General features: G+C 48.2%; 1 protein-coding gene across 8 annotated transcripts in view; it reads left to right on the top strand.

Annotated features, from left to right (window-relative positions):
- PDE11A (phosphodiesterase 11A) overlaps positions 1 to 18413 on the top strand; it is a 162191-nt gene that overhangs the window by 127998 nt on the left and 15780 nt on the right. For 7 of the 8 annotated variants that reach the window (XM_081023757.1, XM_081023758.1, XM_081023759.1 and 4 more), the window contains 3 exons: positions 2737 to 2800; positions 13320 to 13394; positions 16606 to 16689. In XM_081023757.1, coding sequence (XP_080879883.1) covers positions 2737 to 2800; positions 13320 to 13394; positions 16606 to 16689 — 223 coding nt within the window. Of the gene's footprint in view, positions 1 to 2736; positions 2801 to 13319; positions 13395 to 16605; positions 16690 to 18413 lie in introns of those variants that run through there. The other variant, XR_013991157.1, reaches the window with a different exon arrangement.

Raw genomic sequence — 18413 nt, forward strand, 5'->3', positions numbered from 1 at the left:
GCTATTTACTGTCTGTTGCAGAATGATTCTCCCTGGTAAATATGATGCATTCCTTAGCCCACAGAATGACTATGTCACACGACAGACTTACCCTGGGACGAGCAACCAGAACATTATGAATATGTATACCATATAGCAGCATAACATTAGCAAGCTCTTGGAAATCAAACTAGGGCCTGCCCAAGATGTTGTTGCATGGCCATTTTTGTTGCAGAAAAGCTGCTTCAGGGTGACAGCTTTTTAAGTTGAGTAGCAGCAGGAGAAATTAATTTCATTTCACCTTTAAAGAGACATTTACAGAAATGTGTACGTCTTGAAGCAATATGCAAACCGAATCACAGCTATCCTTGAAAATTCGCACTTCGGTGAATTTTGCAACACAGTTCTGCAGCCCAAGTAATGTGTGCTAAAATTCATATGCTAATTAAAGTCTCCATAAATGCATATATTGGTGAAAATAATACATTAAAATGTGTTGTGTTAGGGAAAATGGCATTGCAAAACTGTATTATATTAGGGAAAGTTACATTAAAATGTTATATTAAGATAAATTCTCACTAAAATGCTGGTAAAGTCATGAAGACTTCTTAAAAAAAATCAAACTCAAAATGGTGTTAAAATGAAGATTGGAAAAATGAGAAACTGTGAGAGACCAGGATTTGCCCCTTTCCAGCAGCAGAGTAGAGTGGGCACTTTAATCTTTTCCCACCTCTTGTTTTTCTGCTACAGTTCCCTCTCATTTCACCCCCATAGACACATTCTAGACACATTTTTTTACCTTCAAAAATTCATGGGGTGGGGGGGCAGTGACATAGACGGGGAGCTGCAGTAAAAAGGGGGGTGGGAGGCAGATGAGTTAAGCATTCCTTCCTTGCCCATCTAGTTGTTGCCCAAAATTGCTGCCATTCAAAGCAGCTCTTTTGTTACAGGTACAGTGGTACCTCTGGTTACATACGCTTCAGGTTACACACTCTGCTAACCCAGAAATAGTTTCAGGTTCAGAAACCCAGAAATAGCTTCAAGTTAAGAACTTTGCTTCAGGATAAGAACAGAAATCGGGTGTGGCGGCAGCAGGAGGCCCCATTAGCTAAAGTGGTGCTTCAGGTTAAGAACAGTTTCAGGTTAAGAATGAATCTCCAGAACAAATTAAGTACTTAACCCGAGGTACCACTGTATTGGCAATTAACATTTAGCTAAGCTGCAGGTGGGCAACCTGGGTTTTTTTAGTAGAGGATTCCATTCGCTCCGGGGTACTCTGTGGGAAGGGTTGAAGCCAGAAATGAGCACTGCCAGAGGCATCAGCAAGTGGGCCACTCACTTTCTCTGTCACCACCTTTCTCTCTCTCTCTCTCTCTCTCTCTCTCTCTCTCTCTCTTTTTCTCTCTCTCTCTTTCTCTCTCTCTCTCTCTCTCTCTCTCTGTGTGTGTGCTTGTGTGTCTCAAGTCCTTTGTACAGTGGTACCTCGACTTACGTTTACCTCTGGTTACGTATCCTTCAGGATACGTATGCGGCAAACGTATTTTTCTGGGTTTTGCCGCATGCGCAGAAGTGCTCTACCACCACATGCGCATGTACAGAAGCGGTCCCTCCAGTTGTGGAAACCTCGGGATCCAACTGTAGCTCTGGAACGGATCCCGTCCGCAACCAGAGGTATCACTGTATAGCTGAAAGGACAGTCCTGATGTTCTCCAGTGGCGTTATGTAGCTGTTGTGTCAGGCAGGTCTTGTGCCACTCACAATGCCTGGTGCACACACATGCCCCCCCTCCCACCGTGCACACATCTCTCCTCCCTACATCTGCCCCATCAGACCCACCACTCCCAAGGGCGTCCTTGCACAGTTCACCACAACCTCTACATCCACCAAGAAACTTTTGTGAAAGAGCAAAGAAACATCCCGTGAGCTTTCTCCTGTATGCACACATGCCGTTTATGAATGGAGCTATTCATGTGATGGGAATGATCCTTGTGTTTTAGCGGAGGCACGGGTCATTTCCTGTTTTTCCATATCATTTCACTCATTCCCAATTTTAGAGCCGGGGCAGTATATATGCCACTTCTTTTATTTCCACTGTCCTTGTTCTTCATCTGAGCTTCCTCATAGTTTTATCTGCATCATGTACTGTACATAAATGCTTTCTCCAGCTGAATAGTTTCTTTCTCCCAACACTTATAAAACATAATTGTAGCCAGGTATTAAACTACAGTGAAACAGTGTAGTCCTTACTGTAAATCTTGGGGTTTTTATTGCAGATGAACCGTAGAAACTGCTTAAACAGTGTCTGGAATGCCTCTCATGGTTATAGCTTTTCTCTTACCACAGTAGTCACTTATAAGTAGGCAAATAGATTAGCCCAATCTGTATTTATTGTGTAATAACTCCTTTTCTTACATCATGGCAGAACCCCAGCTGCCCTGTATATTATAAATATTACTTTATTAGTCAAAGTGCAGCAAAATTAGTAGTTAGTCCGTGGTGATACATGTTTCTTTTGTAGCACTCAATGGATAGCATTGAAAATTCATTATCTGATGATCTATAATGCATTAGCTCTGCTATATCTAATGGCATTAAAAACGGCGCTGACTGTTGAGATTCAGAGCTGTGCCGTCCCTTCTCTAAGGGAAGAAGTTGCTAATTCTGATTGTTTAAAACAAGTTATGTAGCTGAGGCGCATTTGTTTAGGAAAGCAACAAAAGGTTTGTTCAGCTTGTATTGTTCATTTCTGTTTTTCAGATCAATGCTAATGACAGCCTGTGACCTTGGAGCTGCGACCAAACCGTGGGAGATTTCAAGACAGGCAAGTCATGATTAATAGCAGGACAAGGAAGAGGAGGTACTGATGCAACTGTTTTCCCAGGAACCTGACATAGAAGGGGCCAAATATGCAATCAATTTGCAGCAGTATTGCTGTGTTTTAAAATAACACAGATTTTCTGCTGGGCATGTGTCAGAGCTGCTTCCAGATCCTAGCTCACAGAGGATCACGCTAGCCAGCGATCATTAAAATAAAGTCTTTATTGAGTTACAGTTTCCATTCTCAAGCTGCTGCGTGCAACTCTACGTCTCATGGTTAGATCGGCGAAGCTCCATCTGAGTCTCCGCCCCTTGTACACCAACTTAATATCCTAGCCTTGCTCCACCTTTTCCGCCTGACTGTTCTTCTCTGGGTCCCTCTGCCCCCCGGGGTCTCTTCCTTCCGGGATTCCTCTGACGCTGACGCTGACCCCCCTGACTCTTCTCCCTCCTTTCGGCGGGCTTTAGGACCTGGCTCCCTTTCCGGGCTGCCTACTGCGCCACCTTCCTGTGCATTTGAACTTGGCACGCGCGCCCAACCTTCCACCTTCCGTCTGACCGTTTCTTCGCTCCCCGATGGAGGTGTGGCCACTCCTGACTCGTGCCCTCCCCCCTGTTGTGAGCTGCCAGCGCTTGATCCCTGGCGCCCTTCCTCTTCCCTGCTCTCTGGCGGTGACGCTGGTCCTGATTTCCAACTGCTCCCCTCTGAGTCCCCTCTGGCTCTATCTTCCTGGGGTGTCCCCCTAGGCTCCCCCCTTGCCCTGGCCACTGGTGCTCCTTTCTGTGAATCTTCTGATTCACTGGAAAGACTCGGAGATCTCGGGTCGTCGTCATCACTCATCTTTTCTTCTGCCTCCTCTCCCTCGCTCTCTGTTTCCTCCCTTGCCCTTGCCTCTGCTCCTGAACCCCTGACATCCATCCCCCCCTCGAAGCCCCCTCTTCCCCCCTCCCCTCCTTCCGGTGCGGGATCTGGGTGCTGCCGTGTCAGGGGGACGAATGTCGGATACAGTTCGCTTCCCGTGGCGGGCCGCCATCCGAAGTCTTCCGGTTCTTCCTCCCTGCTCTCGTTGACGACGGTCACCTCCGCTTCCATCTCTGTGCCGCCGTGCTCGAAACCCGGGTCGTCCCCGAAAACGTCCATGTCCGTCTCTCCTTCGTTGCCTTCTGGAGACGTTGCTCGTCCTGGACCCTCCAGCCACCTTCTGCGGAACTGCTCCTCTGGTCGATCATCCCACCAATACGAGGGTTCTGAAGCAGATCCCGAGGGTGACCCCTCTGGGGAACGGGCGTCTCGTGTCGGTTCCTCGTCCGAGTCGAACCCCCGGAACGTGCTGGCTGAAAGCGTGGGCGTGAAAAGCCAGTCGTCGAAAAAGTCTGCTGGCATTGGCCTATGTGGGAAGAGGGCATGAAACTCTTCTTTGAGCAGAGGTTCGTCTAAAGCGTAGCCCGGCACCCAGCTGTTGGCACTGGCCGGGGTGCCCTCCTTGGCGAGAAGGTATTCTACCCCCTCTTCCCCCCATCTGGAGTCCAAAATCTCCGTGACTTCGTTGATGCGCTCCTCCTGTGCCACTCCCCCTTGCCCGGTTCTCTCTCGGAGCGGACCCGGTGCCGTTCCTGGTTCCTGAAACCTGTGAGGTGCCTTGTAGGGAGTGAGCACCGATCTGTGGAACACCGGATGCATTCTGGAACCCTCCGGAAGAGCCAGCCTGAAAGCCACCGGGTTGACCTGTTCGTCGACTTGGTAGGGCCCCAGTTGTTTATGCCCTAGTTTCTTCTTCGCCAACGACCTGGCCGGCACTGCGTGGGCTGCTAACCAGACCCAGTCTCCCACATGGATCTCTTCGCCAACCCTTCTGTGTTTGTCCGCTTGTACCTTGTATGCGTGTTTAGCCAGCTCCAGGTGCCGCCGCAGCTGATCGTGGACCTCCTGCAACTCCGACGCGAACGCATCTGCTGTCTGCGGCTCCCCCTCCCCCATTCTTTCCAGTCCCGGGAAGGTTCTAGGGTGCCTCCCGTTGTTGGCGAAGAACGGCGTGACCCCCGTGGACACGTGCTTCGTGTTGTTGTAGGCGAACTCGGCGAGAGGCAGGTAATCCACCCACGTCGCAGGCTGTTGATTCGCATAACATCTCAGGTACTGCTGCATGATGGCATTGACCCGCTCCGCTTGCCCGTTGGTCTGCGGGTGTCTAGCCGACGCCAGGTTGATCTTGACGTTCAGGAAGCCCATCAGCCTCTGCCAGAAGTTTGAGATGAACTGTCGCCCTCGGTCGGACAGAATAGACCGCGGCAGACCGTGAACCTTGAACACGTGGTCTATGAACAGTTTGGCGGTTTGTTCCGCCGTGGCCACCTTCGCACACGGAATGAAATGTGCCATCTTGGAGAACAAATCCACCACCACCAGCACAGCCGTCTTGCCCCTCGAGCTGGGCAGATCCGTGACAAAGTCCAGGGCCACTCTCTCCCATGGCTCGAACGGAGTTTGCAGCGGTTCCAGCAGTCCGGCCGGCGGTCTGTGCACTGGTTTGGACCTCTGGCAGGTGTCACACCTCGCCACGTAGTCCGCGACTTCCCCTCTCATTCCGGGCCACCAGAAGTCTCTGGCTACTAATTCCACCGTCTTCTCCTTGCCAAAGTGCCCGGCAGTGGGCGCGTCGTGCAGCTGCTGCAGTACCTTGGCGCGAAGTTCGTCTCCCGGCACGTAGATGGCCCCTTTACGGATGAGCAAACCATCTCGCAGCTGGAACTCGTCGGTCGCTGCCGTGCCCCTGTGCACCTCTGCCATCTTTGCTTGCGCGAAGGAGTCATCCTGCAACGCTCGTCGCACCGCATCCAGGTCAACTGTTGCCGCCGCGCACGCCCACACTGTCGGTGCGAAGATGTGCATGGCGGCCGCTGGCGTTGCCTCCTCCAGATACTGTGGCTTACGGGAGAGAGCATCCGCCATGATGTTGGTGTCCCCCGGGACATACTCTATTCGGAAGTCGAAATTCGCAAAGAACTCAGCCCAACGTATCTGCCTCTGGTTCAGGAACTGTGCCGTGCGCCAGTGCTCTAGATTCTTGTGGTCCGTGCAGACCTGCACCGTGTGCTTGGCGCCGATCAGGAAGTGCCTCCACGCTTTGAACGCTGCATGAATGGCCAGCAACTCCCTGTCCCAGATGGTGTAGTTCTGTTCGGACTTGCTGAGCTTCCTTGAGTAAAACGCTCCCGGCCTCCAAACCCCCTGCGGGTCTTTCTGCAGCAGGACTGCTCCCACGGCTCTGTCCGAAGCGTCTGTCTCCACCCTCATCGGCCTGCTGGGGTTGACATGAAGCAGCTGCTCTTCCGACGCGAAGAGACGCTTGAGTGCCTGAAAGGACTGCTCCGCCTGCTCTGTCCAGATGAACTTCTTTTTCTTGGAGCTGAGCGTGTCCGTGATGGCCGCTGTCTGCATCGCAAAGCCTTTGATAAACGTGCGATAGAAGTTCGCGAAGCCGACAAACCGTTGGACCTCCTTCCGGTTGCGTGGGCTTTTCCAATCCAACACTGCTCGGACCTTGGCGCTGTCCATGGCGAGCCCTTTATCAGACAACTTGTAGCCCAGGAAATCCACCTCGGTCACGTCGAATTGGCACTTCTCCAGCTTGGCGTAAAGCCTATGTTGCTGTAGCCTGCTCAGCACTTCCTTGACGTGTCTGTCATGCTCCTGCTGCGATTCCGAAAAGATCAGGATGTCATCCAAGAAACAGACGCACGTCTTGTAGAGGAGCCCCGCCAACAAGTGATGCATGAAAGCTTGAAAAACGTGGGAGCCATTTTGCAATCCAAAAGGCATAACTCTATATTCGTAGGTGCCCAGGGGCGTGAACATGGCTGTCTTCCACTCATCTCCCTCCCGCATGCGAATGAGGTTGTATGCCCCTCGCAGGTCCAACTTGGTGAACACTCTGCCCTTCCGTACCTTTGCGAGGAGGTCGTCGATTCGGGGCATGGGGAAGTCCGATGGCTTGGTCACACTGTTCAAGATGCGAAAGTCCACTACAAGTCTTTTTTGGGGCGTGTCCCGCTTCTTAACAAAGAATACCGGACTGCCCCCCGCTGCCTTGGACTCTCGGATGAAACCGCGCTCCAAATTATGATCTATGAACTCTTTGAGTTCCTGCAGTTCGTCCTCAGACATGGAATACAGCTTCCCTTTGGGTAGCGCCGCCCCCGGCAGCAGGTCAATTTTGCAGTCATATGGTCTGTGGGGGGGTAGCCTGTCTGCCTCTTTCTCGCAGAAAACCTCCAAAAATTCTGCGTACTTGTGGGGGACCGCTTGCAGCGTGCCTAGCTGCAGCTGTGACTCCTCTTCCCCTCCTTCCTGCCTGGGCACGATGCAGTGTTCAGCGCAAAAGGAAGAGCCGAAGGTCAGCTGCCTCTGGTACCAAGCCAGCGTTGGGCTGTGCTTGTCCAGCCAACTCATGCCCAATACAATGGGCGTGTCCGATAGTTGAGTGACATTGAAGCTGATGATTTCCCTGTGATTCCCAAGTCGCATCACCATTGGTGGCGTCTGCTTCACCACTTGCCCCCCTAGCAGCTCCCTGCCATCCACCGTGACAACCTGCAGGGGCAGCGTGGCAGGCAGCAACTGTATAGCGTGCCGGTCGACAAAGTCCTGCCCTATAAAGTCCGCATTGCTTCCGGAGTCAATGGTGATTGGCACGTCCATGGTGATTCCATTGGGCAGCTGGAGCGACGCGGTGAGCTTCACTACCGGTTTGGGCGGGAGGGGGTCCATGGGCTGTAAAATCTCTGGGGACTGCTTCACTGACACGTCTGGTTGGGCCCCAGTGCCTCTTCCTCCAACCAGACTCCTTCGTTTCCCTGCTGTGGTTGTCCTTGCTGCGTTGCTGCAGTTACCATTGCTGAGGCTGCAGTGTGCTTGTGGAGCCTCTGGGGACACTCTTTCGCCATATGCTGTGGATCATCGCAGATGTAACACTTCCTGTTCCCTCTAGGAGGCTTCGCTTTCACTGCTGCCGGTGCTAGGGCTCTGGCTGCTGACTGAGCCCTTGCACCTCCAACCTCCATAGGTTCCGCTCCTCCTCCTGGCGGAGGCGTGGATTGCGCACGCGCTGCTTCTCTGGGAAGGAAGGAGGAGCCCCTGGCTGGTTCGCGCCCTCCACGCCCTTCGTCCCTGCTCCACGGACGTCCTTCCAGCCGCACCCCCACCGCCAGCGCCCTCTGAACGATCTCCTGCGTGGTCCGGGGTCTCTCCCCCCTCGCAATTTCATCTTTAACCGAGCCGTGCAATCCCTCCCAAAACAGGTCTCTTACAGGAGCCGAATCTCTGTCCCATTCCAGGGCACTGACCAAAGCGAAAAAGCGGGCATGGTACTGCCTTACGCTGGCCCTCCCTTGCTTCAGTCCATGTATCTCCTGCCGAGCAAGATCCACGTCAATGCTTGATAAAAAGCACCCATCCATCGCTTTAATAAAGGCATCCGCATTTTGGAGCGCCGGATCCTTATCTCTCCACAAATTGCGCAGCCATGCTTTAGCATCTCCATGCAAATGGGACATGATGAATCCCACCTTCTCTTGCTCATCTCTAAAGTCTTTGTTCAGCAGTTGCAGTGCACACATTACATCTGCTCTAAAGTTGGGGTACTGTTGCAAATTCCCATCGAAGTGAGAGACCAGACCGCCTGTTCGTCTCCCCAACCCAATCCCCTCCGGTTTGGGTGTCAGTTGCCCCTGCTTCGTAAGCACTTCCAACCTGACCTGGAGATCCCTGTAGGCGGCAGCTGCGTCCTCCTCTCTCTTCCTGGATGCAAGAGCCTCGGCATTCAGTCGTGTCACTGCTTCTCTGAGTTCCACTATCTGCTGTTCGGCCGTCATGTTGTCTGCCGTTCGTGAGCTCGCTAGTAGGCACCCGCTTTCTCTCCTCTCCGCGAGGACGTAGATGCCCACACTCAAGGGATGGAGCTTACTGTCAGAGCTGCTTCCAGATCCTAGCTCACAGAGGATCACGCTAGCCAGCGATCATTAAAATAAAGTCTTTATTGAGTTACAGTTTCCATTCTCAAGCTGCTGCGTGCAACTCTACGTCTCATGGTTAGATCGGCGAAGCTCCATCTGAGTCTCCGCCCCTTGTACACCAACTTAATATCCTAGCCTTGCTCCACCTTTTCCGCCTGACTGTTCTTCTCTGGGTCCCTCTGCCCCCCGGGGTCTCTTCCTTCCGGGATTCCTCTGACGCTGACGCTGACCCCCCTGACTCTTCTCCCTCCTTTCGGCGGGCTTTAGGACCTGGCTCCCTTTCCGGGCTGCCTACTGCGCCACCTTCCTGTGCATTTGAACTTGGCACGCGCGCCCAACCTTCCACCTTCCGTCTGACCGTTTCTTCGCTCCCCGATGGAGGTGTGGCCACTCCTGACTCGTGCCCTCCCCCCTGTTGTGAGCTGCCAGCGCTTGATCCCTGGCGCCCTTCCTCTTCCCTGCTCTCTGGCGGTGACGCTGGTCCTGATTTCCAACTGCTCCCCTCTGAGTCCCCTCTGGCTCTATCTTCCTGGGGTGTCCCCCTAGGCTCCCCCCTTGCCCTGGCCACTGGTGCTCCTTTCTGTGAATCTTCTGATTCACTGGAAAGACTCGGAGATCTCGGGTCGTCGTCATCACTCATCTTTTCTTCTGCCTCCTCTCCCTCGCTCTCTGTTTCCTCCCTTGCCCTTGCCTCTGCTCCTGAACCCCTGACAGCATGGTTCTGTTGCCCAATGCTTTCGTTGTTCATGTTTCTTTGATAGCACTGAGTCTTTCTAAGGTGTCTGAAGAACACCTCTGATTCCATCATCAGAGCCACAAGATTAACTCTTCCACTGCATATAAAATCACAGGAATGTAAGAGGGAACATCTTCCTATTTTGTTTGAAACAAAATGCTTCTTACCACAATGCTGAAGGCAAAATGCTAAGTATGGATCATTAGAGGAGATCTTCAAAAGTGTGGACTGTTTGGGGGAATAGATACCTAGAAAGCTTTACACACAGTTGGCAATATTTTTTATATTTTTAAATGTAAAAATAAATGTAAAAAGAACATTTGGACCTGAACAAACGTTTGTAAAAGGTTCCATGTATTCATTTGCAGGGCATCCCCTCACTCCTCTTTATAATTTGATTAGCTTCCAACTCTAAAAGAGACTTGTAATTTAATCCGTGCCATCTAAAATCCTCATTGATATATAGCTAATTGATAATAATGTCAAATGGTTGATATCACAGAGGAGAAATACCTACTGCCTGCCCAGGAGTGTCGTGTTCTCTCTCTCCAGAATATAGCACTGAGTGACATTTAACTCAGAGTACACCCATTGCAATTAATTGACCTAACTTACTGTAGTCATGAAGGGACGCAGGTGGCATTGTGGGTTAAACCACAGAGCCTAGGACTTGCTGATCAGAAGGACGGTGGTTCGAATCCCCGTGACGGGGGTGAGCTCCCGTTGCTCAGTCCTTGCTCCTGCCAACCTAGCAGTTCGAAAGCACATCACAGTGCAAGTAGACAAATATGCTTTTATTTGTCGCTTCCGGCGGGAAGGTAAACGGCGTTTCCGTGTGCTGCTCTGGTTCGCCAGAAGCGGCTTAGTCATGCTGGCCACATGACCCGGAAGCTGTACGCCGGCTCCCTCGGCCAATAAAGTGAGATGAGCGCCACAACCCCAGAGTCGGTCACGACTGGACCTAATGGTCAGGGGTCCCTTTACCTTTACCTTTACCTAAGGGATAAAATACAGTTTCCAGAAATGTGATTTAAATGTATGGTGTATGTACTCAGCCCACATGTTGGAAAAAGGGGGGGACACCTGGCAAGGGGGAAGAACCTGAATGCTGACCATTAGGCAATGTGTTCTCCCTAGGATGATGGCTTCGGGTAGTACTGGTCATATAAGCTAGAAAACCATTAAATTATGCTACTTGTCATTTCAGATAGTATATGATCTCCAGTACAATTTTTAACACATAGTGTGCAGTTGTGTAGTCACACATTAGCAACAGAGAGAACATCGATAGCCAAGGGGCCTGTTTATACCAGTGTCCCTTGCAGTCTGCATCCCTGGATTATTATTTTTTTATAAAATGATACTACATTCGGGTTTTGTTTTTTGTTTCTTTAAAAGCATATTGTTGTAGAAACACAACCTGAAAATCCAATTAGGATTAACTTTGCAGAAGAACATTGCATATTTCCAGAAGTTACTCATATGTATCCTTAGCTTTGTTTCAATTAGATTTATAACCTAACCCTTTCTGAAGGCAAATTAAATCAATGAAGTAGATAAAACATTACAAAAGTGTCGAAACATTCTTAATCTCTTCTTATAATTAGATGTTCATGTACAACCAAGATATATGTAGCTGACTCTGAAGTAGGAAACTATATATATATATATATATATATATATATATATATATATAAATAAATATTGGCTACATTTATTTTATTTAAACGAAGCTGTTTTACAGGTTACTTCTCACAATGTGGCTGCCATGCAAAAGGAGCTTAAATCTACAAGTACCACTGCATGGTGCTTTCCTTGAACAATGACACCTTGTTGTGGGCCACGAGGTCTCCATGTGAGCCAAACCTGCCTATAATAAAAATAATAATAATTTATTATTTGTACCCCGCCCATCTGGCTGAGTTTCCCCAGCCATTCTGGGCAGCTTCCACAAAGACCAAAAATACACTAAGATGTCACACATTAAAAACTTCCTTGAACAGGGCTGCCTTAAGATGTCTTCTGAATGTCAGGTAGTTGTTTATCTCTTTGACATCTGATGGGAGGGCGTTCCACAGGGCAGGTGCCACTACCGAGAAGGCCCTCTGCCTGGTTCCCTGTAGCTTTGCTTCTCGCAATGAGGGAACCGCCAGAAGGCCCTCGGCGCTGGACCTCAGTGTCCGGGCAGAACGATGGGGGTGGAGACCCTCCTTCAGGTATACTGGGCCGAGGCCGTTTAGGGCTTTAAAGGTCAACACCAACACTTTGAATTGTGCTCGGAAACGTACTGGGAGCCAATGTAGGTTTTTCAAGACCGGTGTTATGGTTTGTCTCAGTATCCTTCCAAAGCAGCTGTCTGGCGGCAGCATGGAAACGTTGGAAGCTGCCTTATACCTCTAGACCAACCTTCAGTATTGCCTGCTCTGACTGGCAACAGCTTTCCGGGATTTCAGAGGGCAATTTTAACTAGTTCTGCCTGAAGATGCTGGGGGTTGAATCTGGGAACTTTTGCATTGAAAGAACATGCTTTCCCACTGAGCTATGATTCCCCCAACCCCCCCCCCCCAGAAAAAAAAAGTTTCACGAGGGGCTTATCTTTGAAGTGACTCCATGCACACATCACATGGCAGTGGTATAAAAAGGAAACACTTAGTTTGGAGTTCAGTGGCTAAGCTTATATTCCGCCGCTGCCAGGTTATCAACACATGTTTTCAAAACGACAATTATTTGTCCAGTTTGAGCTTGGTGCCATTTATTTATTTTATTCCATAAAATTTATACACTGCTTGATTGTAAACAGACAAACAAACCTCAAAGCAGTTTACAAAAAGATAAAATAAAATCAAGAAATCCACAACCATTCTTTAAAACCTACAAAAGTTCAAATACTAAAACAGATTAAAATTGCCTCAACTTTCTAAGCACCTGGGTAGGTTTGTCTTAACGTTTTTAGCAGGCACCAAAAAGAGTACAGTGAAAGTGCCTGCTTGATCTCAATGAGCAAGGAGTTCCCAAGTTCAGGTGCGGCCACACAGTCAGGTTGTTACAAATGCAGAAAGGCACCTGTAAGTAGTGCCAACTTTTGCATTCCCATTTAAATTCTCATTCTCTAAATGAAGTTAAAGAAGACTAGCTCTAATCCATTCAGTCCATGCAAATGGTAGTTTTAAGTGGTTCAGAGCAGAAGACAGAAGTGACACCTGTATTTCAGAAGTTAAATGGATCAGAAATGTACACAGTTGAAGCAATAAGCAGAGAAGTCAGAGTTAGCAGCCAGATTTCCCTGGTACATGGGTGTGCCAGTTCCACCCAAAACTTCTGTACCTGGTATATAATCCCAACAACCTTAAAATTATTTGGGTGCGTATTCTGTTGGTACATATTGGTTAGTGATGAGTAGCTTTTAGACTACAGTGGTACCTTGATTCTCAAACTTAATCTGATCTGGAAGTCCATTCGATGCCTGAAACCATTCGAAAAGCAAGGCACAGCTTCCAATTGGCTGCAGGAGCTTCCTGCACTCAAGCGGAAGCCGTGTCGGATGTTCGGCTTCCAAAAAATGTTCGCAAACCAAAACAGTTGCATCTGGGAGCCAATTTGTTCATCAGCCGAAGTACCACTGTATTAAAATACTTCAGCTCTGAGTCAGCAAAGACTGCAGGCGACCATATATTTAAAATTGGGCGTGTTCTTCTGCTCGTTAATCAGGGTTTCAGTCAGGAAATTTGTTAACAAATAATATGAATCCTAACTGATTATCTGCTATTTGTTTTAGGTTGCCGAACTGGTAACAAGCGAGTTCTTTGAACAAGGAGACAGAGAGAGATCTGAGCTCAAACTCACTCCTTCTGTAAGTTCACCACTCATTTTAGAGTTCATTGTAAAAATGAGAACATACTGTAAGAAATTTGTTTTTGTTGCTGTGTTGCTGTTGTTTTTTAAAAAATGTAGCTGTTAAAATACAAATGTGAAAAGACACACAAGTACCATGTATACTTGAGTATAAGCCGAGGCACCTAATTATAGCATAAAAAACTGGGAAAACTTATTGACTCGAATATAAGCCCGTTCACCACACCACAAACCTGGTGGTGGTGGTGGCGGCGGCGGCAGAGGAAGAACAAGCAGCCCAAAAGGGCTGCTTTTGGGCTGCTCGTTCCTCCTCCGCCGACAGCGGGAAAGGTGGTGGAAGAGGAAGGAGCCACTCGTCCCTCCGCCACCGCCTCTGCAGCTCGCAAGAGCAGGCATAGGAGCCGTGGTTCGGAGAGGCACAGCGTAGTGCAGCTATTCCAACAGTGCCTGCCCTTGCAAGAGGCGGGCGGTGGCGGGACCAGCGGCGAGAAAGGGCTCCTTTTGGGCCGTTCGTCCCGCCGCCGCCCACCTCACTCGGGTATAAGCTGAGGGGGGCTTTTTCAGCATAAAAAATGTGCTGAAAAAGTCGGCTTATACTCGAGTATATACGGTATGTAACAATTAAAACCACAAAGTGTAAAGAAAAGTCCAAAAAGGAACTAAACTCTTTAAAACAAAAACAAAAATAGGGACCCTGATTGTGCTTACTGTATTCTTGAATAACAAAACACTAGTTGTTTTTAAAAAGAAGAAAGAAAATAGTTATTTTGTCAAGTAGCACCTACCTGGTTTCCATAAAAATACAAATGGATAACTGAAAAAGATAAGAACAGATTAGACTACATTTCCAGGCAATATAAATTTATTTGGTCCTCAGTTTTATCTTGTGAATTCATTTGACATCAATGAGTCCAACCTCCTAAGGCACAGAAGTTGAACCAGAAATAGCCAGAGATATTTCTACGAGCAAGCACAATTTCAAGGTTGGCTTGATGTCTTTTCTGTCCGTTTTTATGTGGTGCATCTTTCCTGAAATGAACACTTCTTGAGCATGCAAAGGTATGATAATAGAGTGTTGGCCAGCAACTCTTGTTTGCCCCACAAGTAGCCTATTTTGAACTGATCATTGACTAAAATGACCAACATTATTAGCCCACTGATTCACACCTGGTTCACTCTTCTCTTTGACATATACTATAACAGGGAGGAGTTTCCAGTGAAAAAACATTGACAGATGCAGCCCCACTTGCCATCTGGAGTAGGTCCAGTCCAGGACGCAGGGCCGGCACAGCTATTAGACAGGGTGAGGCCACTGCCTCAGGCAGCAGAAACCCCCGAGATGTCACCCTGTGGTGCTCTGCCATCATTGGTGCCAATTTCAACTGAGATCTTGGCAATTTTGGCCAAGATCTCACCTGAAATCTCTCCTGAAATGGGCAGCGGAGGCAACAGGCTGGGCAATGCAAGCAAGCTGAAGGGCCGGGCAGCACTTCCTGTTTTGCCTCAAGTGGCAAGACAGGGTGTGCCACCTCTGCCGGAATGTGTTTTGCCATTGAGTTCTGTAGATTGTTGACACTGGTGCCAAGACATAAGGCAGTGGCTCTTCCAGTAGGATGAACGGTAACAGAAGCCGCATCCAAGGTCTTATGTACTGCACCTGAACTGGTGATTCCCATGTGCAAATCAAGACAAAAGCAAATGGAACTGAAGAGTTGATGTGCACACTAGGGGGAGGAGTCAGTTGCTATCCTCACAGGACAGGGAGCCCTATGCTTTGTTTTGGCCACCCTGGGTTCCTAGGGGATATTATAATTTGATTCATTGATTAATTAATAATTTGCTTGGGTCTTGAGAGAAAGCCGAGTTGAGCTGCATAATAAATAGGGTCCCTTACAAAAAATTATCAGCCCATTTCAAGTTATTTTTTTTCCGGGGGTTGACTGGGTGTTTTTCTCATTAGTCTATAAGCCTGCAAACAGGACATGTCGTAGTTGTTTGTTTTTTTATAGTGCCTAAAACTTTGAAGTGGTTTATAAATAATAAATATTACTGATAGTGGTAACAATGACAGGAAGAGAACATGTAGTAAGTATGATGCATCTCTCAGTTGTGGCTAAGTGCAGGACAAATTACATATAAAACTACATTATTAGGAATGAAAAACAAAGAAAGAACACTAAATAAGCTATAGCCCTCCTGCTCATTATTTCCAATTTGGCCTTTGCTGCTGATTTTTCTATACTCACCCAGAAGGCCTGGGCCCAGAAGAAACATTCCCAATGAACAAAACAAAGAAAGAGGAAATAGTTTGTTTTCTAAATAGATTCTCTGTTCCATAACAACACATTTTCCAAGAAATGCAGCCCATGAAGCTTCCGTCCTAAACTCACTTACCTGGGAGTACTGATGGACCTCTCTATAAATTTCAGTTTCTTTCAGTTTCTCATTTTTCCAATCTTTTAAGTTTAGTTCTCCTTTGCTTTGTTTTTTTAAGTCCTAATGAAAATTCATCAGCATTTTTTCCTAATACACAGATTTTTGCATGCCATTTCCCATAATAAAATGGATATTTGCATGTTCTTTTCACTATTTACTTGCATTTTAATGCACCATTTCCCATAATAAATGCTCTTTTTGCCTGGAAAAATGCACTGCAAAATTTGGAGGAGTGTGAATTGCGAAGGATAGCTGTGTAGTATTCCAGAAAGTGTGATTTAGGTAGTGAACCAAACAGAATTTCTCTCCCGTCTCTAACTGGAAGCAAGGCCCCTTGAATTCAGTGACATGTATATACTTGCACTGCACATCTTCCTCCCAAGAAAATGAAGAGACGTTGGGGGCAATTGCATGTCTTTATCATTGCCCTCCTCCTCCTTCTCTCTTCCACCTGCAACATGAATGCTGCCAACAATATGGTAGATTTGTTTGATGTTAAGGAATTACATGGTATAACAGCCAAATAAATTAAACTTACATATGCTGTAAACAGGGCCGGAGAATAAATGGATTGCTTTTCATCGTAGACAAAAGATAGGAAAGTGTGCATAAAGATTGATTATGGTTTTCAAAAGCATTCAGTTTGTACCAATTTGATCCTGGATCCAAAGCCTTGGTATATGAAGCAACATCTGTAAAATACTGCAGAGTAATAAAGCATGACATATCCCTCCACTTTCAACCTCTCATTCCCTCCCGCTCTTTCAATTCAGGCTATTTTTGATCGGAACAGGAAAGATGAACTGCCTCGATTGCAGCTGGAGTGGATTGATAGCATCTGCACGCCTCTCTATCAGGTAATTTTACATACCGCTGCTGCAGAGGTGGGAGGCTGGCTGGCCCTGCCTCTCTGCAGAAGGGAGAAGGGAGATGTTATGTAACAGCTTTGCAGGAGGTTTCAATCTTTCGATCTTCATGAGATCTGTCCTGGGCTCACTCATTCTACAGGGCAGGAAAAGAAGCCGAAGCATTTCTAATGTAGTAAAATAAATGTGTGCCTATGAGGCCCAAATCTCTATCCTCTGTCAGTAAGGAAGAGAAAAAAAATAGCCAAGAAACATGGGCGTAGCCAAGATTTATTTGGGGGGGGGGCAAGCATTATGTTGGGTGGGGCAGAACTAAGTTATCTGTGACGCAATTGGTCAGTTAGTTAAGTATTTTTATTTATTTACTTGATTTAGGGGAGGCAGCTGCCCTCACCTGCACACACCCCGGCTACGTTCACGCCAAGTAACCCAACCACCCACCCCAGTCTCCCTCACCTGCACATTCAATGCTTTAAAGACCTTTTGTTTTAGCTCTAGTCCAAAGGTTTCAGGGTTTGGGTACTTCGTTTGTTCAAAATTAGAGAGTTGCTGCTGAAACTTGGTGACTATCTCAGACAGTTCTCAACAGGGGCGTCTTACCCATAGATGCTAGTGGCGCAAGGCACCAGGTTCTGGAGGGCGCCAGAGAAGAGGCGGAGGCTGGACGCGGCACCCTCTGGCATCAGCTTGCTGCCATGCCGCACCGAAGCAGCACCGCGCCCAGAGCCTCCGTCTGCCGTGGCCACTGCCACGAAGTGGCCAGCTGAGCCGGGAGGTGCCACATCCAGCCTCCACCTCTTCCCCATCGGAGGAGCCGCCCTCCAGCCACTGCCTGCCTCCTCCAGACCCACCAGCAGCGCCGTCCTCCCTAAAAAACTCTGGGAAACTGGGGGGGGGGCGCCGGAGGGAGCTTTGCACCACGGTCTCGGATATGCTTAAGACGGCCCTCGTTCTCAAATGCATCACAGAAGAGCTACTGTTTAAAGCAGGAAACACAAAGCCCCCACTGCAGGCACCCATTTATATGCATAATGTGACTCTCGGACATGTTTGGTGTGGATGGCAGACACACACACACACACACACACAGATTTTTCAGTGGTTCCTATGGAAGTCCTTCACTATTGAGATGCTCCCCATGCAGACCCTCACTGCACCCTGTTGACTTGATGTTCAGCTGACTTGGCTTTATAACGTATGGCTCATCCTTATAAGTTTAATACAGTTATAATTGGTAGCTTCAGATCAAAATACAATTAGGCACTGAATGAAGTTGTAATAAGCATATTGTTTAAAATGGATGTCACATTTTAGATAAATTCAGGAAGAAGTTAGGAGGGGGGAAATTTAGGAACTGGTCATTTAAGAAAACCATTGTCTATTAAACCAGAAGAACTGAAGAGCCAGAAGAGCCAGAATTTGTAAGCAGGACGGCAAGAAAAGCATCTCAGGAGGGTTGTGTGAGAGGGCTGAATAGGAACACTAAGAGCATCACTTAGCTCTAAACTTGCAGGAGTTATCTGGGCAACAGAGGCACAACTGAATTCCTAACTCTCTTCCCCCACGGCCTTTGATTCATGCTGCACAACTGTTAAGCCGTTGCTCAGCTTTTCTCTCTCTTTCTTTCTTTCTTTCTTTCTTTCTTTCTTGCCTGCCTTCCTGCCTTCTCTCTCTCCTCGCCTCTTCCTTCTCTCTCTCTCTCTCTCTCTCTCTCT

This window comes from Podarcis pityusensis, assembly GCF_964106645.2.
Source record: "Podarcis pityusensis genome assembly, chromosome: 1".
NCBI lineage: Eukaryota > Metazoa > Chordata > Lepidosauria > Squamata > Lacertidae > Podarcis > Podarcis pityusensis.